Genomic DNA, 25,297 nt, shown 5'->3' on the forward strand with positions numbered 1-25,297 from the left:
TGTAATACTTCAATGAAACTGTATATCACCATCCTAATGTGTGTATTTTGTGTGCAGTGTCTCCTTTGATAGCTCTGAATCCAACAGTGGTCAGTGTGATAGAGGACCAGCAGGTCACTCTCCCCTGTGTGTTACTTGCTGGAAACCCCCTTCCTGAGAGACACTGGCTACATGACAATGGATTAGTAAGCTAACACATACAAACTCAAAGGCCCTGAGGCCTGTGCATTTCATGTTGTCTTTAAGTAATTCCACATCACAATGATTAAATGTGATTTAAATGTATGCATGTGTGTGACCACTTGTCAGGTTACATCAAGTCCATATGTGACTGTGAGACGTGATGGTAGTCTACATATAGAACGGGTCAGTCAGCAGGATGGGGGGCAGTATACCTGTTTGGCCGAAAACGTGGTGGGATCCAGTAACCGTACGACTATACTAAATGTCTATGGTAAGATGAAAAACGAAAACATTAACACTCAAATGCACTACTATTCAAAGTTTTTTTTTTAAAGAAATTAATGCTTTTATTCAGTAAGGACATATTAAATTGATCAAAAGTGACCGTAAAGACATTTATAATGTTACAAAAGATTTCTATTTCAAATGTTGTTTTTTTGAACTTTCTATTTAATAAAAATCCTAAAGGGTTTCAACATTTTTTCTATCCAGTGATGCCCACTATTCAGCATGGCCCTCAAGTGTTCAGTACCATTGAGGAGACACCCATTTCTCTGCCATGTCGTGCACATGGAGTCCCCAAACCAGATATCACTTGGTCTAAGGTAAATGTTGTCTTTGGCACACACATGCTCACACAGTGAGATTCTGAGAGAAAATACTGATTCTTGCACAGAGCCCATCATGCTTTGGTTTTGGTTATTGCATAGTGTTTTCTTTTTAAATGTAATTTTTAACTGGAATTTTATATATTTTTTATTTCAATTAGCATAATGTTAGTGATTTTTTTTTCAAAATCCTAAAACTTTTCTGATGGCATTATTTAGTTAGGAGCTCATTTAATCTTTTGAACTCTCAAATTTTACATTTGCATAAAAACACTGAAATTGCAGGTCCTCTGTAATTTATCAGTCTCACAATTTCAGCCTTACATTGTACCCTCATGTTGCTACATGTATGTGTGATAATGTTTCCTCAGCGAGGAGAGTTGCTGGATCTGAGTGGCAGTGTCTTTTCTCTGGGTGAGGATGGCAGTCTTTACATTGTCTCCCCCAGCGGTGAAGAGTCTGGCGAGTTTGTGTGCACAGCCACCAACACTGCTGGATACAGCTCCAGGAAGGTCCACCTCACCGTCTACGGTTAGAGCAGCTTGATCTACTTGCTCTGCTCTGTTTTACCTGTCTCTGTGGATTTGATTCTTGTGTTTTCATTATTTCTGTGTGTGCTTTATTTGTTTGTTTCCTGTTTATTAGTTTGGTGCATCCTCCAATCTCACCCTGCTGTACTTGCATACTGTATGTCTTTGTAAACGTGTAGTGAAGCCCAGGCTGAGTGGCGTTGGTGGAACAGAGATGCAAAATAACTACAGCAAGCTGTTGGAGATGTCGGTAAAAGTGGGTGATGATGTCACACTGCCATGTGAGGTGGAGAGCATACCTCCTCCCATCATCACCTGGGCCAAAGACAAGCATCTCATCTCCCCCTTCTCTAATAGGTATCAGTTTCACTTATGTAAAAGCCTCATTTATAATGAATACATATGATAATAAATGTGAACATACAGTGATTTCCTGATTGTTACTATGATTGATTTATGAGATGTACTTATGCATGAAAAGAAGTTCCTAAACTTTTAATAAAATCATCTTCAATCTATAATCATGCAGATATTCACATTCACATTCAGATCCACATTCTGAACACTCATATCAAAATATTATTGTGCATGTAAACATAGTCACTTATACTACTGTTCAAAACTTTGGGGTCAGTAAGATTTAAAAAAAATATTTTACTCAGCAAGGATGCATTAAATTAATCAAAAGTGACAGTAAAAACTTTTACAGTATATTGTTACCAAAAAGTTTTTTCAAATAAATGTTGTTTTGAAATTTCTGTTCATCAAAGAATCGATAATTATAAATATTGATAAATATAAAGAATTGATAATTATAAGAAATACTTTTGAGCAGAAGTGTTTGGATCATGTGACACTGAAGAATGGGCTAATGGCTGCTGATAATACACAGAAATAAATTACATTGTAAAAAAACATTTTAATAAAAAAAAGTTGTAATTATACTATTATATAATTTTATTATAAATTAAATGATATAATTTAAATTGTAATAGTATTTCACAATATTGCCATTTTTACTGTATTTTTTATCAAATAAATGCAGCATTGGCGAGTATAAGAGACCTTTTTTAAAAACATGAAAAATTCACATCGACCTTAAACTTTTAAACAATAGTATAATTTAGTTGGTCACTCACTTATTCACACTTGCGTCACTAGAAGTCATCAGAAAATTAAGTCAACAAGCATGATATGTGCACAAAAAAAGCTTGCATGCATGCTTTTTCAGCTAGTGTATGGAATCAAATCTTATTTTACATGCTTTTGAACACTATTAAGCTTGTATGTGAGTAGCTTGCTCTTCTCTACATTGTTTTTCAAGGGCTGATGTTTACTGTACAGCCTAAAGGCAGAAAGACTGCAGTCAGATTATAATTACACATTAATTAAACTCTCCTTTCTCAGCTCACCATAAAAGTAAATGGAGGTATAATTTTGGAAGCTTCTCTTCTGTGTAAACCAGGAGCACCTGTGTGGTTTCACATCTGTAAAAGAACAGCTCTTCTTCTCGTTCCTTAATGTATGTAACCTATTGTAACCAGACATATTCAGCTGCCATCAGGCTCCATGAGAATCACAGAAACACGCGTGACGGACAGTGGCATGTACCTCTGTGTGGCTACCAACATAGCTGGAAACTTCACTCAGATGATCAAACTCAGTGTGCTGGGTAAGAGAAACGGATCACATTTATTTACTTGGATGCTCTTGCAATTTACGCTTACATGTGAAATTTATCAAAGCAGCAACAGTTTTATGCCATTGAAGTTCATATGAGCACACATCAGCCCAGGGGTCTTAAAATACAGGTCCCATCTGTTTAAATGTATCATCTTGCCTCAGTCTTGCGGTGACATTGGGCTTCAATCAGTTCAACACATCCTGAGTTGATTTCAAGTGCTCTGCTTGTACCCACAACTATAAAATAAATATTTAGTCAGAAAACCGCATGTAAAACAACGCTGCATGAGCATCATTAAATGACTGATTATTGCGTATTTGATAGTCAATTTCACATCACACACCACAATCAACTCAACACAAGTTAGTACCTCCACATGTTTACATTTCACACATGCTGGTATGCTGTTTACCAGGACAGACACATCCAAATAATTTTGTCATTTGTTTTTTGGGTAGTCCATCCTATGATCAATGTGTCTCTGAGGCTTTGTTCAGACAGGTACCATTTTTTACCATATCTGACACAAATTAGTGTTCATACATCCATATGCTTTTTTTAAAAAAGTATTAGTTTTTTCACATTTAGGACATGACGTGACTATTATCATACACAATGCACAGTAGTGCTTGTACATGCTTTGTAAATTAGTAAGTTGAGACACTCACATGTGGCATTCACTATGTACTGAAGGATGAAGTAGTGATTTACTGAGCAGTTTCGGACACAGCATGACTGTGTAAATAGTAGATGATTGTAAAAGCAGCAAGTTCAGGAAACTGACTCTCTGTTTAAACAGATGATGTAACTGCTCTGAGAGGGGTAACTGATGATGGTAGAATCTTCTGCTTCGTTATTCTTGCACAACTGCACAAGGGACAAGTAATCCAAAAATAAAACTTCTATAACCATATAATATGCAATATATCACCATTGGTGACAGAAAACAGATAACAGATCAACTATTTGTGTTGTTAACAGACCTCTTTATATATGTGATAAACCACTCCACAACCCTAAATCAATGTATTTGCAAAACAAAACATAAAAAAAAAATATTTTGCTTCTCTGCATTTCACGTCTGCTCTAGCTTGTGTCCTGATCTAGGTTTCTATTGAACATGGCGGTGCATATTGTAACTACTGTTGGCTCTGTGACAAATTACTTATGCTCCTCTATTGTAAATTGCTTTGCAAAAAAGCGTCGGCTAAATGAATAAATGTAAATATATATTTTGTTAAAACAAGCTTGCTTTAATCATTAAAAGAAGAAACAGCAAAGACCACCAATGGGGTAAGAAACTTAACTGGATTAAAGATTATGAGACTTTCAAAACACAAGTCTTACTGTCCAGTGCAGTGTTGTTTCTCAGGTATATTCATCTTTTTTAAGGTTTTAGATGTTTTTACAAAAGTAGAAAAGTTTTTTTAGATGAACTACAATTAACATAAACTGTATTGTGATGCATGAACACCGATAGAGATGTTTATATTTATTACACTTAGATATCTGTTTATTTGCTGTGCAGTGACTGCACGTGAGTGTTTACATGGGGGTTAAGAGGCCAAATGGTGTTCATTGACCTCCTAACGCCCACTTTTGAGATTTAGCAGGCTTGACGCAATGTATGAGAAAGTACTGAAGGAGAGATCAGCTGTGCCTTAGTCACTCAGAGCAAAGCGTGATATTAATTATTGAGTCTCATAAACACAAGTTACCCACTTTTGAGATTTAGCAGGCTTGACGCAATGTATGAGAAAGTACTGAAGGAGAGATCAGCTGTGCCTTAGTCCCTCAGAGCAAAGCGTGATATTAATTATTGAGTCTCATAAACACAAGTTGTTCTCAAATTTTTTTATTGATCAAAATTTTGAATCAGTTCATTCAAATATTTTGCAGTGATTCATGGATATGAATTAAATAGAAATAAACAACACTGTCGTACTAATAAGTTGCAAAAAAGAAGTAAAGAAATGGGTCTATTTTTGCTATTTTGAGGAAATGTAATGGTTAAAATTGCATTTAAATTATTATGATATTCACAATGTTGCTTAATTCAATATCACAAATATATTGTGAATATTTCATATATTTATTAATCGTTACTGTTGCAGGCACTCCTGAGCCAGTGATAAAGTGGTTTAGGAATGGTCAGGAGTTGACAGACAATGAGCCAGGTGTGTCTATTTTGGAGGATGGCACACTTCTCATCCTGGCCTCAGTGTCCCCTCTGGATAATGGGGAGTACACTTGCATGGCCGTCAATGATGCTGGTACAACAGAGAAGAAATATCAACTTAAGGTCAACGGTTAGTGCAGCATTTTAAAACATTCGTCACACTTTATTCTAAGGTCCATTTTTCACTGTTAACTGACTATTAACTACGACTTTTGTCTCAATAAACTCTTTATTGTTTTAGAAATGTAAAAAATATTGATTTTGATAGCTTTTTATGTCTGAGTTTAGAGCATCCAACAAGTAATACTGTTTACCATTACAATTCCATTTTATCATGTACCTTGGATATCCTTGCTCCTAGGACAGAACTTGTTGTCTTATTCATGAAATCATCCCTTTGGTATACAAATGAGCTTAGGGCACTCAAGGTTAAAAATAGGCAACTTGAGCGGCAATACAAAAAAATCTGGCTAAACTGTCCATAAGCTCATGTATGATGTACTGTACATTTAATTCAGTACAGTGAAGCCCTTAAGGTGGCAAGAGCTGAATACTATTCACACATTATAAGTGATGGTGCTGCAAATCCAAACAAGATTTTTAAGACTATTTACAAAATTCTAAAACTAAATAAGTCACCCACATGCTATTCTATTCAGCAGTGTAACAAGTTTCTTAATTTATTTATTTTTGTGGATAAAGTTAAGACCATCTATATGCCTCCATACCATTTTGGTTTTGTTAGATCTGAGTGCAGCATTTGACACAGTGTGCCACTCTATATTACTTGATAGACTTAAAGGGGACATCGGATGCCCATTTTCCACAAGTTGGTATGATTCTTTAGGGTCTTCATGAAATTCAGACTGAAATGTCTGCAACATACTTTGGTTAAAATTCCTCAATAGTAGTGTAAAACAACACCCTTTTTACCTTGTCAAAAACAGCTCTGTTCACAGCGACCCATTTTGGTGCATGTCTTTTTAAATGCTAATGAGCTCTGCTCACCCCACCCCTCTCTTCTGAGGAAGAGGAAAGGCAGTGGGTACTGATCCATCCTTGAGTTTGAACTTTTTTGCCAAACCTGCCTTAAATCGTTCCTCATTCAGAAAGCAGTCTAGAGTAAAATGATTCGCACAGATATAAACTTATTTAGGTAGATCGGTGGGCGCACTCCCTTCAAAAACAAAAGTAATCCACTGCATCTTCAGCGACTCAGATGTCTGGAGTAAATGACGACTGCTATGTTCATTCTTACATCCAACAACAAAACTCCTGTAGGTGTCGAAACAATGGTGAACTGTTTACAGCTCACTCAGGGTGGGTCTATGCTAAAACGGTCGTGTCCGTCAACAGTCGTGGCAGGGGCCTGTGCAAAGTGACGTCACTTTGCCAAGAATCTGTGAATGGCTTGATCTGAGAAAGTGCTTATGATATGTGGGCATTAAAAAAAAACAAGCACTAGATGGATTTTTATGATTATAGGGTCTTTGTGTACACACACTGCCAACACATTTAAGTTCAAACACCATGTAAAAGTGAATTTTGCATCCGATGTCCCCTTTAAGAGTTGGCTTGATATTTCTGGCACTGTGCTTGAATGGTTCAGATCCTACCTTACAAATAGATCCCAGTTTGTTGTTCTGGGAAACAACAAATCTGATATCAGCCAGGTCCAATATGGTGTTCCTCAGGGGTCTGTTTTGGGTCCTATACTTTTTAGTATTTCCTCTGGGGCAAATCATTAGGAAACACGGTATTGGGTATAATTTCTGACTATACCCAAAATTTACTTCAGCTCAAAGTCTGATGTTACAGTCAGTTCCACAATCCTTTCTGAATGTTTGCAGGACATAAAATTATGTTTGCATCACAGCTTTTTAAAACTGAATAGCTCTAAGACTGATTTTCTTCTTATTGGCACACAAGCAGCCATCTATAAATGTAGGAACTTTAATTTGACACTGGACAACAGCTCTGTACTGTCGTCTTTAAAAGCTCGTAATCTTGGTGTGATATTTGATGTTCACTTGACACTGGAGGCACACATTAAGATTGTTACAAAATCGGCATTTCATCATCTCAGAAATATTGCTAGGATTAGGCCTTTCCTTTCTACACCTGATGTGGAAAGGCTCATCCACACATTTATCACTTCAAGAATTGATTACTGTAATTCACTTTACATAGGTCTACTGAAATCTATAAAACGGTTGCAATACATTCAGGATTCAGCAGCACGTGTTCTTACACATCCTTAGGTCAGCACATTAGTGATGTCCCTTGTAATTTGCACTGACTTCCAGTCCAATCACGTATTGAGTTTAAAACACTTATTTTAACTTATAAAGCTGTACATGGAATGGCCCCTTCTTATGTTTGTGATTTAGTTACCCCTTAGATGCCTTTTCGTCCTCTCTGCTCTGCTGATTCTTGAGAATTGCTTCCTAAACTAAAGTGTTACCAAAACATTTCTTAAGATTGTTTCTCTTTCAGCACATTTCACAACCTTCCTCTGCTTCCTCCTTCCCCTTTATCCAGTCCCACCTGATTTTCGAGACAATGGCCTGCTGTCCAATGTCTCTGTAGTGATGAATCAACCAACCAACCTGGTGTGTGATGTCACGGGCACACCTGTACCTGTCATTACCTGGTACAAAGATGGAGTTAAGGTCAGTGCAATGACATGCACCGAAAATCACATGGTCTTGTTCTGTGTAATCACTGCATGTTTAGGTAAAAGAAGCTTGTTTAGGGAAAAAAAATAAGTAAATCTTTGCTTCTGAAGCTACTTTTCTCCTGACATAACCAAGAACTATAGTTCTTACTATAGACCTAACCAAGACTATAATTGAAAAAAAAATTATAATTAAATAAAACAATTATAAATAATAATATGATATAATAATAAAATGGTGTAATAAATGTATATTGTTGCCTAATACGTTCCAAACCAATCACTTACCCCATGATAAAATCAAGTCCAGTCCTACATTATTTCCCACTAAATTTTCTGTTTGGAATTATGTCACATTATGGACGTTAAGCACATTGTGTATGCCAACTCACATTGTTAAATGTGCAAATTAAATGTGCATAAAACAGTTCAAGTAAGCCTAAAGACAAATAAAAGTGGCATTTCCTACAATGAGGCTAATCACAAATGAGTTCCCTTGGATCACTGGGTTTGAGCTTCAAGAACAGGTCATAAAAAACCCCAGTGCTTCTTATAAATGTGTCTTTACGAGAATCAATTCCAGAATGAAGTCAACAATTAGTAAATCTCTAATCACACTGCAGGGAGAGCAGAGGCTGCTGATACAGATTAATGTTGGAATAGCATATATTTCTTAGGATTTTTCTTTTCCCACAGATAAACATGATTATAGCCTTTTACTATTGACTGATATTTTGGAGTGATTTATTCTGATCAATGTTTTTTAAAAGAGGTTGATAGGTAGAGGTAAAATAATTTTTTTTAATTTTGTTGTTTATAATTTGTCAAATAGCTGTTTGTATCATTTAACCAGGTGGTTCCTAGCATTGACGTGCAGATTCTTCAGAAGGGCAAGACTCTTAAGCTGCTTAAAGCAGCTGTTGCAGATGCTGGACGCTACACCTGCAAGGCCATCAACATTGCTGGAAGCACAGAGAGAAACTTTTACTTAGATGTATTGGGTATGTTACAAAAAAATGAGTTTAATTTAAAGTTATTTGGTAATAATATCCACTTATTTAGTGTTATGGATGTTGTCTTTTTACAAGCTGGTATTACATCTTATTATATGGTTTGCCTCCGCATAGTTCCTCCTACGATCATCGAGACAGTTGGGTCACGTGACCTCTCTGCCATCCTCAATCAGGAGATCATTCTGGAATGCAGGGTCAAAGGTGATCCCTTTCCCACAATTCAGTGGTACAAAGACAGGAAGTAAGTTACTCCACAAAGCTTTGTAAAGAACACTTTATACATCTGATCAGGAAAAAAACAAAGGGGTGAATTCACTAAAAAGTTGCACCTCTTTTGCATCTTATTCACTATCCACCCAAAACCCAGTCTAACCAGGCACTAAATGCACTGAATTAGCACTGTTCTGTGAGTTTGTTGTCTATGTTACATGCGCAAAAAATCTTTACTTAATCTTTAAGCAAATTAGGCTTATCATAGTTTCACAAAACACCTGCCCAAAACAATTAATGTTGTGCTTTTACCACTCATGCAAAGCAGGTAAATAAGTTTTGGCGTCCTCCATAACCCAGCACAGGTTTGGGAATTGTTGCCATAGCAAATTGCATTCTCCGCTAGATGTTTGCATCATTACCTGATTTGCTTAAATCCTTTTGTTAATCAGGTGCTAAATCAACACAGTGCATGCAAATAAATACTTGGAGGGGCGTAATTCATTTTCAGTGAATTCACTCCTGATTCTTATATTTTGAATAAATACTAAGAGAATTAGCATTATATGTCTCTGTCACTCTGTGTTTTAGGCCTGTGTTTTTGGGTGACCCCAATATTGAAGTTTTAAACAGAGGACAGCAGTTAAAGATAAAGAGTTCACATTTAGGTGATCAGGCACGATACCAGTGTAGTGCCACCAACGCAGCAGGAAAGCAGTCCAAGGATTTTAACCTCAGTATCTTTGGTAATTTTATTTGTACACAATGTCTTACTATGGGTTTTATGACAAAAGAATAAAAAATTCTAAATGCTAAATTTCTTTTCTTTCCATTCTACCCACTCACCAGTACCACCCAGTATTAAGGGAGGAAACATGTCTACTGAGGTGACAGTTCTGCTTGGTAATGTGGTGACTCTGGAGTGTGAGGCTCGGGGTGTGCCACTCCCTGCCATCACATGGTACAAGAACGGAGAGGTCATTCTGTCCAGCAGACAGGCCCAGTATGTGGACCGAGGGCAGTTCCTCAAGATCTCAAGAGCTCAAGTGTCAGATGCTGGACAGTACACCTGTAAAGTCACCAGTGTGGCGGGCACCGCTGAGAAAGTTTATGAGCTGGATGTCTATGGTGAGGACTCACAATCAAAAAAAATAATAAAGCACTCTTTAGCGTTTTGTTTTTTTATTTGTTATTAAAAATAATTTTTACTAGAGATTAATAAATAGTAATCAAAACTGTTATACTAAATACTACCTATTAAAAGTTTGGGGTAAGCTTTTCAAAAGTGTAAAACGTTTCATTTCCGAGCCTGTACATTTCTATAATCAATGTACATTTTTAGTTATATTCTATCTGCCTAGAAATAGTAACACTTGTTCACGTGTGCTCTTCCTTTTTTCCGTCATTCAGTCCCTCCCTCCATCACTGCTGGTTCTGATGGTCCCACAGACATGAAGGTTGTGCTCAGTAAATCTCTGATTTTGGAGTGTGAGACTGAAGGTCACCCTCCACCCTCACTGACTTGGCTGAAGGATGGTTCACCGGTGGCTGCTAGAGAGAACCTGCGTGTTCTGGAGCAGGGCCGCAAACTTGAAATCCTCAGTGCGCTTCCATCTGATGCTGGTCGATATGTATGCGTGGCTACCAGCGTTGCTGGAGAGAGGGAGATCAAATATGACGTCAGTGTCTTAGGTATATGCACACACATTTACATTTTTGTAGCGATCTATTAAAAGTCAAGAGAAGCCACCTGACCAGGGAGATAAAAAAACATAAGGTACTTTTAAATCTCCTGGCATCTCATCCTTCACGAATCAGGAACCTTGGTGTCTTGTGTTTTTGTGTGCATGAGCCAGACAGATCTTGTCTCGACCTGCACATTGATTTTCTGAGCATCTGGACACAATTAAGGTCCTAATACATGCATCCAACAGACCGCCGCAATCACTCAGTCCACGTTTGTGTTGCATCATTGGAATGTGATTGCAGGAAATCAACAGCAAAGTGTTTTATTAGCCTATAAACTGGTTAACAACAAATGAATGAAATGTATAAAAGATTCAGTGAGATTAATGAACAATGGTAGAGGCAGTATCCGATGATGTGACCCAAGCATGTGGCATTCATTAACTCTCTGTGTGTTTTCATTATGTGAGTTTGTTACACATTATTTCAAAGACACATGCATTGATTCGTGCATTGTTTGGTTTACGATTCCGGAGATGCTGTAGTGTCTGACCATCATTTTTGTTTGTGTGTATTCAGTTCCTCCTGTTGTGGATGGGGCAAGTGAAACCACAGATGCCACGGTCATCCTCAACAATATCCTAGAGCTTGAGTGTTACGTTACAGGCACACCTACGCCAACCATCACGTGAGTACACATGCACTCAAATTCACACATATCCAGAATTGAAAAGTTGCTCATTCGCATCTGTCTCTCTGAAGGTGGCTGAAGGATGGCGTGCCAGTGAGGCAGGGTGAAGGGGTGCGGATAACATCAAACCAACGTCGTTTGGTCATCTCACGTGCTCAGGTGTCTGACACAGCGCTTTTTCACTGTGTAGCGACTAACGAGGCTGGAGAACAAGAGAGAGAGTTTAAAGTATCTGTACATGGTAATGATAATTTTATATTTTAATTAAACATTTTTATTTATTGCTAATGTGTTTGATGTTTGCATCTTCTGCTCACAGAGGGAAGGTCAAAGGTGACTTTTTTTAAGTTCCTCATTAAGTTTTTTTAAAGTTACAGACACATTTCAGGTACAGTACTTTTATGGTAAAATTTCATTATTTCTTTAATATTTTTCTGTCAGTCCCCCCAACTATCCGTTCTACGGGTCCAGCTGAGAGGTCTGTGGTCCTCCACACATCAGTCAGCCTTCAGTGTGTGGTCAGTGGAATTCCACCTCCCAGCATCACATGGCTCAAAGATGGTCGTCCTGTGGACACCACACAAGAAATTCTGAAGGTCAGACTTTAAAGCACGACAGAAGCCTTCCAAAGTAAATCAAGTGTTTGAGGAGGTTTACATAACCACATATACCATCGACTCTCTCTTTATCTCTCTGTCTGGCATGTAGCTGGAATCCGCAGGCAGGATTTTGCACATAAAGAAGGCCAGGCTGGAGGATGCTGGGAAATATACGTGTGTGGCAACTAATGCAGCAGGCGAGGCACAACAGCACGTTCGCCTCAATATGCATGGTAGGAAATATACTTAAAAAAAACAAGATGGCACAGACATATTAACTTCATAGTTGAAGTTGACTGTGTATACTTCAAAAACCTGTCCAAATCAAAAGAAAAAAATAATTAATATTTTGCATAATGCCAATTTTTATAACCATTGATATTTTTTTATATTATGATTACTTTCATGACAATTAAACACAATTGCACACATTTACTCATCATCTCTTCCCAATAATGTGAAAAACAACTCATTATTTTAATTTAAAATAGTTTTAATTATTATAGTATAATTTCAGGATGCACAATATTATCGTAACGTAATCGGAATCGGCAGATAAATGTAAATATCGGCTTCAGCCCGATATGAAAAATTATGCCGATATGCCTTGCCGATAGGACAAATAACTCACATGTGCTCAGGGTGTGCTATCACGTCAGCAGTGTGGTCATTCTTGAATCAAAACTTTTTCCTGAATGATGATTAGATTCCCTGTTTTGGATTGCCGCATTTAATCTGAGAATGCAAGTACAGAATGACTCGTCCTTTGTGTATAGTGTCAGCAGTCACTAGCATGTACAGTAGCAGCAGCGGCAGCCTCCCCCGGCTCCTAATGCCCATTCGGTAAGGAGTTTAATTTACTTAGGGGGCGCTGTTGGCCTAATTGTAATAAAATGAAAGTAAAATACACAAATAACATTTAGATTGTGTTTCTGATTATATAAAACTATGGAATGATATTCCGGACTATATTTAAAAGGAATTGCAAATTGTGTTTGCAATTGTGTTTTCAATTTGTGGACGCATACATTGAGACATAATCTAAATGCAATTGCAAATCGCGCATTCGTTTTTCTATTTCCTTTTCTGTGTATGTGTATAGTTCCGTGTATAGTTGATTTATAGTTATTTTCAAAGCTTTCAGTGTGCTTTCAATATAAAAGTACTTCATTGTCGTTTATTTAATTCTAACAAGTACGTTTTTGTTAAAAACATACAAAACTAACAAGTACGTTTTTGTTAAAAACTTACCCAAAATAAAAATAGTTTGTTTATAATCTCTGCAGAGACTTGGTGTTGTTTCCAAACAAAAGGAAATATATCGGTATCAGCATCGGCTATTGGCCAGAATGAGCTGAAAAATACCGGATATCGGCAAAAATTCAATATCGTGCATCCCATGTATAATTGCAAGTTTACGTTATGTTGTTATATGCTGATTTAACAAAAAAAGACTATTACAGTGATGAGTTTTTTTTATTATTGATTTATTTATATTTATGTATTTTATTTATTTTTATTTATTAATCTATGCTTTTCATTTATATATTGTCAAAATTGACCTAAATATCCTTAACATGCATTTCATTAAATAACTATGTACATGTATTTTTATAGAACCTCCCAGCATCCAGTATGCAGGAGAGACGCTCAATGAGACTATCCTTGCTGGCTTCCAAATTCAGCTGAAGTGTAAAGCAACAGGAAGTCCTTTGCCAGGTGAGTCATACCACATTTCCTCTTTTTTTTTGGGCAATATTAAATTCGAACTGGCTAGTAATAGTTTACAAAAGTACAGGTGTTGTAGTTTCTTCTCTCATGCCTTTTCTTCTGCAGCTGTGACGTGGTATAAAGACGGTCATCCATTGACAAGCGCTGCAGGAGTTAACATTCTGAGCAGAGGTCAGGTGCTAGAGATTGACCGTGCACAGGTGTCAGATGCTGGCCTCTACAAATGTGTGGCCATCAATGTGGCTGGCAGTGCTGAGCTCACATACAGTCTGCAGGTGTATGGTGAGTGTGTTTTTCTTCACTAAACAACCTTTCAGTCAAAAGTGGCTATGTAAAAAATACTTATTTTTTGGTTTTGATTATCTAACGCTCTTTGTCTTTCTCCATTAGTTTCTCCTTCTGTTTCTAGTAAAGGAGGAATGATAACAGTGGTGGTGAATGACCCAGTCAGGTTAGAGTGTGAAGCCTCAGGAGTTCCCGTGCCCAGTCTTACTTGGCTCAAAGAAGGCAGCCCTGTCTCCAGCTTTTCAGATGGCATCCAGGTCTGTATGTGTGGGGATTTGGATGCTGTCGTGCATATATAGCCATATATATTCACACTTAACTTTACTTAAAAGTTTTGAACAGGCTATATCAGTTTTCAATTTCCTCTTTTACTAGGTATTGTCAGGTGGCAGGGTGTTATCATTCGTTAGTGCACAGGTCAGTGACACAGGTCGTTACACTTGTGTTGCTGTGAATGCAGGTGGAGAACAGCACCGAGAATATGACTTACGTGTGTACGGTGAGCTCAGAAGACACACTCACTCTAAACCTGATTAAATCTTGATTCTTTTGAAATTCTTCTGAAATTTTTATCCAAGAATCCTGAAAAAAATGTATCATGGTTTCCACAAAAATATTAAGCAGCACAACTATTTTCAACATTGATAATAGAAAGAAATGTTTCTTGAGCACCAAATCAGCATATTAGAATGATTTTTGAAGGATCATGTGACACTGAAGGCTCGAGTAATGACTGCTGAAAATTCAGCTTTGCCATCACAGGAATAAATTACAATTTAAAGTGTATTAAAATAGAAAACACTTATTTTAAATTCTAATGATATTTCACAGCATTACTGTTTTTGCTATATTTAAAAAATTCAGCCTTGGAGAGCATAAGAGATTTCTTTCAAAAACATTTTAAAAAAATCTTACAGACCCCAAACTTTTAAACGCAAGTGTTTATCTGTGTGTTTGTGTATCCTTCAGTGCCACCCAACATCATGGGTGAGGAGGTGAACCAAACAGTTATGATGGGTCAATCAGTTCAGCTGCATTGTCAGAGTGATGCCATCCCTCCACCTGCATTGAGCTGGCAGAAAGACGGTCGATCGCTCTATAGAAAACCAGGTCTGAGCCTGTCAGAGGACAGCAGCTTACTGAAGGTACAGTACATCCATGAGCCTGTAAGTTTTGACCTGGGCCAATAAGCAACTACCTATCAACCACCCAGACAGCCCTAGCAGGCCGCTAGCAACACCCTAGCAACCACCCAGAATAACATAGCAACTACATAACTACACCATGTAAATTAGCTGCAACACAGTTTGGGTGTAAAAATCTTGTTTAAATGGTTTGAATTTGGCCTATTTGTAGGTTAAAATGAGTTTCTTCATCCTGTGCTACAATAGCAAGCGAAAGGCATCTAGGATTATTGTCCTTCTAATTTAAGAAGAACCCTAAGATATTGATTTGATAATTGTTTTGTGTTTGCAGATTAACAGTGCTCAGGTCCAGGACACAGGCAGGTACACGTGTGAGGCAACCAATGTGGCAGGAAAAACTGAGAAGCACTATAACCTAAATGTGTGGGGTGAGTGATTGAAAATATAATTGGAAAATATACTCTGAACTTGAATCAAATTATAATGTAAACTGTTTTTCTTTCTCCCTCTGTTATTTGTTTCCCCCCCAGTTTCTCCCAGTATCCGTGGATCTGATGAGGTGTCTCCTCTGACTGTGATTGAGGGCGGCCTCATCACGCTTGTGTGTGAGTCCAGTGGGATCCCTCCTCCCAGTCTCACCTGGAAGAAAGATGGTGAGACTTAACATCATCACCATCCTCATAATATTTATTGTCATTTTCATGATCCTTAAGGTATTTTAACAAACACCTAACACTATGTTTTTTAATTACCGGTATTTTATGTGTGTCTCAGGCTTAGAGCTAAAGGGAGACTCTCGTGTACGTGTTCTCTCTGGTGGGCGTCAGCTGCAGATTTCCAGGGCTGAGAAGGCAGATGCTTCCTCTTACACCTGTCTGGCCTCCAGTACAGCTGGCAGTGCAATGAAAGAATACATTCTGCAAGTTTACGGTAAAACTTCTCTCAAATGGTTCATTACAGGCACTAACACTCAAACTAGGACTGGACAATAAATAGATATTGTAGATATTTCAGTTTCTGCTGTCTCTCCATATAAAAGATACTCCGCATAAACTTCACAAGCATTTTACATTTTCATTTGATAAAAGATATCACTAAACACACTGATACTCAAAGGTCTCCACAACAGACCACCAAAATATGGTCTGTTGGTTTCAATAAAGATGAAACCTAAACTTTAAGATATTGAACTAATTATGACATAAATATATTAGTTATCTTGTAAAATGTACTTCCCAAATTTAATAATAATACCAATTATACAGTTTCTTAAACAGTGCATCTCCCTTCCTTTACTCTAAAACAGTTCGTCCCTCCATCAGCTCCTCAGCTCAGGATCAGGAGACAGTGACGCGAGGTGGAGATATCACTCTGCAGTGTGAGGCAGACGGCATCCCCAGACCTGCCATTTCATGGATGAAAGACGGTAGACCCCTGAGCAGGGCTCAAATACTTAACGAGGGCAGACTTTTACGCATCCAGGATGCTCAAGTGGCCGACACCGGACGATACACCTGTATCGCTGTAAATGTGGCAGGACAGGCTGACAGGAAATATGATCTCAATGTTCATGGTGAGAAAAAAAGTTAAAGTTTGTTTCTTTATGTGTAGTTTTTCTGAGCCACCAGTATCATCAAATGGAATTGCATAGAAGGTTATCCATAAAAATTCATCATTATTATTTTTTTATTTTAATTATTTTATTAATTATTCATTTATTTTAATGTATTTTTTATTGTTACATTAATTATTTTGTAACTATTGTTCATAATACTACTTATTTGGTATGTATAGTGAATTTTTTAATGTCATTCACATATATTCACATTTGATATGTATAATCTCTTCAGTTCCTCCCACCATCATCGGACAGACGCAGGTGCCTGAGAACGTGAGTGTTGTTGTGAAGAACCCAGTTGTTCTCACTTGCGAAGCTTCTGGAATGCCACTACCATCCATCACCTGGCTCAAAGACGGGCAGCCGATTAGCGCGTCTAGCTCTGTTCGGGTCATCTCAGGTGTTAATTTCTTCTTCAGTGAATGCATTTGTCTTGATCCAAAATGTCTACACCACAGAGTCTAGGTATAGAGCCCAGTACCAGTTAAAGGATTAGGTTAACCAGGTGTAGTAACTCAAATGGGTGCAACAAGATTGCTTCAGTAAGCAGCCAAATGCCACAGATCAGTGGCTAACTGAAAAGAAAAACATCTAGACAGATGTTCCTGTATTTGAACATGCAAAGACTCTCCATTAACAGCTTTCATTGTAAATAGAGACTGATCCTCATGTATGAGGTACAGTACATCCATCACTGTAACTGCTGAAAATGAACCACACTGTAAATGAAACGGTGCTGAGCTATTCTCCGACTGTCCATATGCATGCCACAGACAAGACATGACACTGGACAGAAAACAGGAACAGAATATGAAGGATAGGCACATTATTTGTCACATATCCACTGAGGATTAGAAGTGTTGCTAGCCTTATTGCCAATATAGCAAAGCTCATCCACAGTACTGTATAACATTTCTGTCTGACCACAAACTCCTTTCCTCATTATAAGAGAAAGGGACACCAGGAAAGGAAAGAGAGGTATGTATTTGTTCAGGTGATCAGCTTAGCACTCTCCAAGGGAGTGATAATTATTCGTTTAAAGAGTGAAAATGGGACGTCTGACTTGTGTTGACAGGTTAAGCCCTGTTTGAACAGCTGTTCAACTTGAGGTCTCTCATTTCATACCAAACAATAGGGACATTTATGAAGCCTTTTTTCTGAGACAAAGTGAAACTCTGAGCTTGCTCATTTATTCATTTTGCAGATGTATCTATCCTCTGAGTAAATCTCACACTCTTGATTTATGGCTGATTAAGTAATTCCCTAAGAGAAGTATATGCGTCCTTTTACAGTAACTCAATGTGCAGAAATCATTCCTCTCATTCAGCCACCTGTGAGTCTGATATATATCTGTAATCGTCTCAGGTGGACGAGGCCTGCGTTTGATGCATGCAGCAATTGAGGATGCTGGGAGATACACCTGTATCGTGTCCAATTCTGCAGGAGAGGAGAGAAAGAACTTCGACCTAAACGTCCTGGGTAACACAGTTCTATACATGGGACAGTTTTGAAAATTTAGTTGTTTTGTGTTCATAAATGAACACAGCTTTTATGAATTTAAGCCTAAATACAATTGCCAGTAACTACACCACGTCTTGAAATCATTCAGGAACGAAATACCACTGTGTTGATCAAAGAGGCAATGGTTCTGCTGTGACTGTTTAAAACTCTTTTCAGTTTGCTCAGAATAGAGCAAAAACATTAATATTTATAATAGTGTGTCACTTTATAATATATTAAATCTCACTAGACTTTGAAACTTTTTTAATTTTTATTCTGTCAACCTCAGTGCCGCCCAGCATTGTAAAAGAAGGCACAGTGGAGGATGTGAAAGTGAAGGAGAGACAGAACATAATTTTGGCCTGTGAGGTCACTGGTAAGTGGCAGAAACCACAAGACTACCTTGCTTATCTAGATTTGGGTTGATCTCTTTCCTCTTGTTAACCATTTTTTTGGGTGGTCTAGGTAATCCAGTGCCAGAGATCACATGGTTGAAGGATGGGCAACCACTGGCTAGTGACTCAAGGCTGCAGGTGATGTCAAATGGGCGTTTCCTGCAGATTAGTGGATCACAGGTGGCCGACACTGGCAGGTATAGCTGCCTGGCCTCTAACAGTGCTGGAGACAGGCAAAAAAGTTTGTGAAGCACCAACTTTAACGAGCATGTCTCCCTCTAGTGGTTGCTTTATATATTATCGTCTGGATCTCATTTTCAGCTTGTTGTAAAACTTTTATCTGTGGATTTTGTACCATAATCTTCAGGCTTTATCCCTGTCTATAATAGTAAAATCCTGTCTGTGTCTTAGTTCCCCCTAGTTTCAGAGGCTTTGGAGACTCTGACCCTGGTAATAATGGAGACGTGAAGGATGTGATTCTTAATAATCCCATCTCCCTATACTGTGAGACCAATGCCGTCCCACCTCCCGTACTCACCTGGTTCAAAGACGGACATCTGCTGACCTCTAATGATAAAGTACTCATCTTACCTGGTGAGTGGCTAAAAAGTGACATTTTCATTATATAACATGGTAAAATTATTTGTTAAATATATTGATGCTTTGATACTATGTTGTGTATGAGTGTATAAGAATTTAATATGCTTTTGTGTCTTTATTTCTTACACAGGTGGAAGAGTCCTCCAGATCCCTCGAGCCCAAGCAGAGGATTCTGGAAGATACACTTGTGTGGCTGTAAATGAGGCTGGAGAAGACTCAATCCAATATGATGTTAGAGTGTTGTGTGAGTCCAACCTGAGTATTAACCTTTCTTTCTTAGATGCTAAACATTACAAAAGCAACAACTGAAACTATTGTGTATGTTTACGACTTCTGATCTTTTAAAGTCAACTTTTATAAATATATGCTTGAACTTTTCAGTTTCTAAGCTATTTTATTGAGAAATCACAGAACAGTGTTGACAATACATTTCCGCGCTGAATGATTCTGTGTGCGCGATGTACGAGCTACGGTCTGTAGCCTATGTGTGTGCGTTACAGTGCAGCAGCGCATTAGATCAGAACGGTGATTAACTTACCTGTACAATAAGCTGTTTAAAACATGCATTCTCCTGTTCAATTTCGAGCATCCAGAAATACAAATACAATGTCTTGCGGAGTGCTTTCAGAGTATGCATTTTTTTTGTCATTTTAGCTGTTTGGAAATGGAGTGTAAATGTGGAAGTCCTTCAAAGATGTATTATCCTGTTGCACCCTCTATAGGACCAGCGACTTCAAGCTTAAAGCGTCATGGCAGAGAATTGAAGTCGACTAATCGATTAGACGGTGCAACCCCTAATGTGTACATATGTGTGTCTTTTTTTTTTTTTGTGCTCTTGGATCTTGATAGTACCGCCCTCGATTCGTGGAGCTGATGGTGACCTGCCTGATGAGATCACAGTGCTGGTTAACAAGACCACATTACTGGAGTGTCAGGTGGATGGGAGTCCCACTCCTAAAATCAGTTGGATCAAAGACAGTAAACCCCTTACCCCAGACAACACACACAGACTTCTGTCCAGTGGCAGGACACTGCAGGTGAGAGACAAATCAACTGTGATGCAACAGTTTTTTATTTTTTATTAAATTATTAAATGTATTTTTACACACACACACACACACACAAACATACATGTGTATACATGCATATATATATATATATAGTTTGCATTTTGTGTGTGTGTTGCAGATTTTGAATGCACAGGTGACAGATACAGGACGTTATGTGTGTGTGGCTCAGAACTTAGCCGGAACAGCAGAGAAGTCCTTCAACCTCCATGTGCATGGTGAGTATATCTTTGAATAAGACCTATGTCATGGCTCTGTTCAGCGATGCAGGTCAAATTGACCCCCTTTTCCTAGCAGTTTACAGCTAAGGTTTTGCTGCTTTTTAATTCACATTTAGATTTATTAATTTCACAGACGCTTTTGTCCAAAACAACTTACATTTCATTTAAGGTGTACATTTTCATCTATGAAGACTTTTTCAACTCATAATTGGTGATATCATGTTTGTTTGTGTTTTTTTGTCAGTTTCTCCTTCCATTGTGGGCATCAGAGAGGAGAATGTGACAGTAGTGGTTAATAACTTCATATCTCTAAACTGTAAGGCCACTGGATTCCCACCTCCCACCCTCAGCTGGTTCAAAGACAGGAAACCTGTACAGGCCAGCTCTAATGCACTCATAATGCCTGGTACATGTGCACACAAATATGCTTCCTGACACATAATAGAGGGACTATGTAGTGTAGCCTGAATACATATTACACATAAATTGCCTTTCCTCTAATCCACCTCTTACTGTTATTCTCTGTCTCTAGGTGGTCGTACTCTCCAGATCCTGAAAGCAAAGATGTCTGATGGTGGGAAATACAGCTGTGTGGCCATCAACCAAGCTGGAGAAGCCCAAAAACTCATTTATCTTACAGTATATGGTTAGTGTGTGTGTGTGTGTGTGTATGTGTGCAGTGTTTGTGTTAATATTTGCTAGGTATAAACCTGGAGTAAAGTATATCTCTGCAAAAATGTTCAAAAATATTTAGTGGAGTGAGGCATTTCATTTCATCAACTAAATATTTAATATTTTAACATTTCTCAGATATCACTGATTTAAATTACTGGTGTCTGATTTCCCAGTTCCCCCTAGTATCAGACACAGCAGTGGGGATCTTCCAGTGGTGTTAAACGTCCAGGAGGGCAAATCAGTTACTCTGGAGTGTGAATCTAATGCAGTGCCTCCTCCCATTATTACCTGGTACAAGAATGGACGTCCCATCACTGAGACTGCCAACCTGCGCATACTGGCTGATGGTCAAATGATAAAACTGAGAGAAACAGAGGTGTGTATGAAAAAAATAGCAGGTGTTAGCTTTGAATTAGGTTTGATTTTGGCTTGGTGATAAAATGGGTGAAAAAAAATCCCACAGAGACTTAGAGCCAGTTAGCATCCACTTAGAAACCACCTAAAGCACCAACTGTAACTGCCTTAGCTTTAGCTTGGTGGTGAGTTTTGTACTGTATGTGCAAGCACCATTTACATTTACTTAAAAAATAAAGATAAAAATATTTGTTTCAAGAAATATAAATGCCTCTTTCTCTCTGTCAGGTGTCAGATACAGGCCAGTATGTCTGTAAGGCCACAAATGTAGCAGGTCAAGTGGACAAGAATTTCCATCTCAGCATCCATGGTGAGAAACAAAACATTTATATTATAAACATATAAATATATTAATAAATATATTTTGTAACAATATAAAAGTATTTACTGTTATTTTTGTTATTTTAGTGCATTCTTGCCTAATAAAATTTTAAAAATCTTACTGACCCCAAACTTCTGTCATTATGGTTTTGTTTAGCCTACTGCTGTTCATGTTAAGTCTCTCTGTAATCTTTGTGCAGTTTCCCCACGGCTGGACGGCCCAGCAGTGGAACGTGTGGTGGAAACCATCAGTAATCCCGTCACTTTCGCCTGTGATGCTACAGGGATCCCTCCACCCTCGCTCACCTGGTTGAAGAATGGCAGAGTTATTGGTGAGATAGACAATCTACAGATTTCTTAACCTTTACATTTCTTTTCAAATCAACTTATGCTTGTTTTTATTGTCTTTCTAGAGAATTCAGAGTCTCTGGAGATGCATATCCTGTCCGGGGGCAGTAAGCTGCAGATTGCCCGCTCACAGTTATCTGACAGTGGCACTTACACCTGTGTGGCATCCAATGTGGAGGGCAAGGCCCGCAAAAGCTACCATCTTACAATACAAGGTACAAGAAAGCATTAATAAATATAAAATTTTTTTTTTTTTTTTGCTAGACCAAATTACCATCTGTATTGTGTGTTATTCAGTCCCACCGAACATCAAAGGATCTGAGTTACCTAGTGAGATGAGTGTTCTGCTGAATGACAGAATCCAGCTGGTTTGCCGTGCTGAAGGAAATCCAACCCCTGAGATCCAGTGGCTGAAGGATGGAAAGACACTTAGCAGAACTGCCCAAAAGAACATTGAGTGAGAGCAAATTTTTGTGTCATTATGCTATTAAATTATCCAGTGTGTTCTCAACCTTCATACTCCTTTTTTTAAGTATTTTGCTGTAATGAGAAAATACAAGTCATAAACCCATCCTAAGTCCATATTTTTTTACAGAATCAGCCCTGATGGCAGTACACTGACTGTAACAGCCGTCCACACATCCAACAGTGGAAAATACACATGTGTGGCCACCAATCAGGCCGGAGAGGAAGACCGAATATTTAACCTAAATGTCTATGGTGAGTTGTGTCTTTACATGACTCGTCACTATTAAGAGCAAGAGGTGGAACAATATTTTTCACTACACAACAATAGTCTTTTCCCAGAAATTTGACAGCTGTATGTCTTGTTCCCAGTTCCTCCTCTGATCCAGGGGAACGGGCCTGCTGCCAAGGAACTGAGCGCGGTGCTGGACAGCTCAATAAATATTGAATGTGTAGCTAGTGGTTCTCCGCCTCCACAGCTCAACTGGCTGAAGAATGGTCTGCCACTTCCAGTGTCATCTCAGATACGACTGCTGTCTGCCGGCCAAGTCCTCCGGTAAGAGATCTAACAGATTTTAAACATGATAATCCCAGGGTGGGAAATTAAATTTTTTTCTCCTCAGCCACACCTTTCTTAAATTTCTTACATTTAAGATGAAGGCTTACATTTCACAAGCCATTTTTATTTAAAACATGTAAAGTAACTCACTACAAATGTGAAATTGAACCAGTGTTTTTTTGTATTATTTATAAAGTATATTATTTATTAATAATTTTAATTAACCTTTATTTTTATATTTTCAGTTCTCATTTTAATTTTAGTTTAAGTTTTAGTAATTTTGTTGTGCTTTTTAGTATTTTTTTTATATTTCTATTTAGCTTTCTATTTATTTATTGTATTTGTTTTAGTCATTTTAGTACTTTAACTGAAACAGTTATTTCAGTTATTTGCCAAGGCAACATTTCTGTTTTATTAATTAGTTCTTCATCTTATGTCTGTATTTTATTTCTGCTTTATTTCAGTTAACTGACATTATTTGCAATAGCTTTTGTTACAATAACAACACTGAACTGCACACTTTCACAGAGTACAAAAACTTCAACCGAGTGCAAAAAGATTCAATTCTGTAATTTTTTTTTATTCTTATTGAGTACATAGTCCAGCTGTAGTCCACTACAATGGTTGGTGGATAAGGTACTTATCAAAGAAGTACCCGCATTTCTCTGGTGGCTGGTGTTAATATCCCACCCTGAATAGAGCTGATGATTCATAATACTAAATGCTTGTCATCTGATTGTAATTTTCTGTGTTAGAATTGCTCGTGCACAGGTTTCAGATGGAGGTAGCTATACTTGTGTGGCCTCCAACAAAGCTGGCGTGGACATCAGACACTACAATTTACAGGTGTATGGTGAGTTAATCTGTCTGTATTTCCAAAGATCAAATTTAGGTGCATTTACAGTGATAACCTTCATTTTAATAACAAATTTTACTTCATTTTATAACAAAATCTCAATTTTTTTACTGTTATGAAGTACTGAATTAATTCATTGAGAATTAATTAATTAAATTATTTAATTTTCTCATTTTTCTCAGTTCCTCCCAGTTTGGATGGGGCAGGCAGTACAGAAGAAGTAACAGTTGTGAGGGGAAACACAGCCTCATTCATCTGCATTGCCGATGGGACTCCCAGTCCGACCATTACTTGGCTGAGGAATGGTGCAGCAATGCCTAAACATGCTCACCTGTCGCTCCTCAACCAAAACAGCACCCTGCAGATTTCCCATGCAAGAGTCAACCACACAGGACGCTACACCTGTACTGCACATAATCAGGCTGGATACACAAGCCGCCACTTCAGCCTCAAAGTATTGGGTGAGAGAATGTGCAACAAAACAAAATGACTAGTTTAACTCCTTCTGTTACAGACTCATTGACATCTATCCCTGTCTCTCAGACCCTCCACAGATCAACGGCTCTGGTGTGCCTGCTGAGGTCTCTGTGGTTGTGAATCATATACTGGAGCTGGTCTGTAAAGCTGATGGCATACCTTTACCCACACTGACCTGGCTGAAGGATGGGCGGCCACTGCCTCAGACAGATAGTATACGGCTCCTCAGAGATGGAGAGGTGCTCAGAGTTGCTTCTGCTCAGGTAAGAACTAAAAATGTGGTGTCAAAATGGGCAGTAGCATTCATGTTCCTGTCTTGTCTTTGTTGTTGCACAAAGTGGCACAAGTGTTACAAATTCCTAAATCACATTGTGCTTCTTGAGCATGTTATTTCCCATGTTTATACCTTCTTCTGCTGACTTGCATGTAGATGGAGAACACTGGAAGATACACGTGTTTGGCCACCAGCCCTGCTGGAGATGATGATAAAGAGTTTCTTGTCAGAGTACATGGTTGGTCTTAAAAACAGTTCAAATGTTTTCCGTTGTTTCAAACTAAAA

The 25,297-nt window shown here is 38.1% G+C and overlaps 1 protein-coding gene across 1 annotated transcript in view; it reads left to right on the forward strand.

The window, feature by feature from the left end:
• The window catches only part of LOC107599116 (hemicentin-1-like), an 84,064-nt gene that overhangs the window by 38,098 nt on the left and 20,669 nt on the right, over nt 1-25,297 (forward strand). Inside the window, exons 13-59 of the mRNA XM_016290616.1 lie at nt 58-185; nt 310-454; nt 676-788; nt 1,163-1,322; nt 1,501-1,678; nt 2,866-2,993; nt 5,120-5,314; nt 7,726-7,856; nt 8,715-8,862; nt 8,989-9,115; nt 9,676-9,830; nt 9,934-10,212; nt 10,495-10,776; nt 11,350-11,458; nt 11,533-11,702; nt 11,903-12,057; nt 12,170-12,293; nt 13,678-13,779; nt 13,897-14,073; nt 14,182-14,333; nt 14,452-14,575; nt 15,046-15,221; nt 15,553-15,649; nt 15,752-15,874; nt 15,996-16,151; nt 16,528-16,794; nt 17,072-17,239; nt 18,205-18,318; nt 18,629-18,715; nt 18,805-18,975; nt 19,146-19,328; nt 19,465-19,578; nt 20,184-20,371; nt 20,523-20,619; nt 20,867-21,028; nt 21,155-21,268; nt 21,471-21,673; nt 21,940-22,021; nt 22,233-22,364; nt 22,446-22,595; nt 22,678-22,837; nt 22,976-23,100; nt 23,218-23,401; nt 24,160-24,257; nt 24,443-24,721; nt 24,804-25,000; nt 25,168-25,249. Of these exons, the coding sequence (XP_016146102.1) occupies nt 58-185; nt 310-454; nt 676-788; nt 1,163-1,322; nt 1,501-1,678; nt 2,866-2,993; nt 5,120-5,314; nt 7,726-7,856; nt 8,715-8,862; nt 8,989-9,115; nt 9,676-9,830; nt 9,934-10,212; nt 10,495-10,776; nt 11,350-11,458; nt 11,533-11,702; nt 11,903-12,057; nt 12,170-12,293; nt 13,678-13,779; nt 13,897-14,073; nt 14,182-14,333; nt 14,452-14,575; nt 15,046-15,221; nt 15,553-15,649; nt 15,752-15,874; nt 15,996-16,151; nt 16,528-16,794; nt 17,072-17,239; nt 18,205-18,318; nt 18,629-18,715; nt 18,805-18,975; nt 19,146-19,328; nt 19,465-19,578; nt 20,184-20,371; nt 20,523-20,619; nt 20,867-21,028; nt 21,155-21,268; nt 21,471-21,673; nt 21,940-22,021; nt 22,233-22,364; nt 22,446-22,595; nt 22,678-22,837; nt 22,976-23,100; nt 23,218-23,401; nt 24,160-24,257; nt 24,443-24,721; nt 24,804-25,000; nt 25,168-25,249 (7,191 nt within the window). The remainder of the gene's footprint in view (nt 1-57; nt 186-309; nt 455-675; nt 789-1,162; nt 1,323-1,500; nt 1,679-2,865; nt 2,994-5,119; nt 5,315-7,725; nt 7,857-8,714; nt 8,863-8,988; nt 9,116-9,675; nt 9,831-9,933; nt 10,213-10,494; nt 10,777-11,349; nt 11,459-11,532; nt 11,703-11,902; nt 12,058-12,169; nt 12,294-13,677; nt 13,780-13,896; nt 14,074-14,181; nt 14,334-14,451; nt 14,576-15,045; nt 15,222-15,552; nt 15,650-15,751; nt 15,875-15,995; nt 16,152-16,527; nt 16,795-17,071; nt 17,240-18,204; nt 18,319-18,628; nt 18,716-18,804; nt 18,976-19,145; nt 19,329-19,464; nt 19,579-20,183; nt 20,372-20,522; nt 20,620-20,866; nt 21,029-21,154; nt 21,269-21,470; nt 21,674-21,939; nt 22,022-22,232; nt 22,365-22,445; nt 22,596-22,677; nt 22,838-22,975; nt 23,101-23,217; nt 23,402-24,159; nt 24,258-24,442; nt 24,722-24,803; nt 25,001-25,167; nt 25,250-25,297) is intronic.

Source organism: Sinocyclocheilus grahami, unplaced genomic scaffold (assembly GCF_001515645.1).
Source record: "Sinocyclocheilus grahami isolate Dianchi unplaced genomic scaffold, SAMN03320097.WGS_v1.1 scaffold260.1, whole genome shotgun sequence".
Taxonomy (NCBI): domain Eukaryota; kingdom Metazoa; phylum Chordata; class Actinopteri; order Cypriniformes; family Cyprinidae; genus Sinocyclocheilus; species Sinocyclocheilus grahami.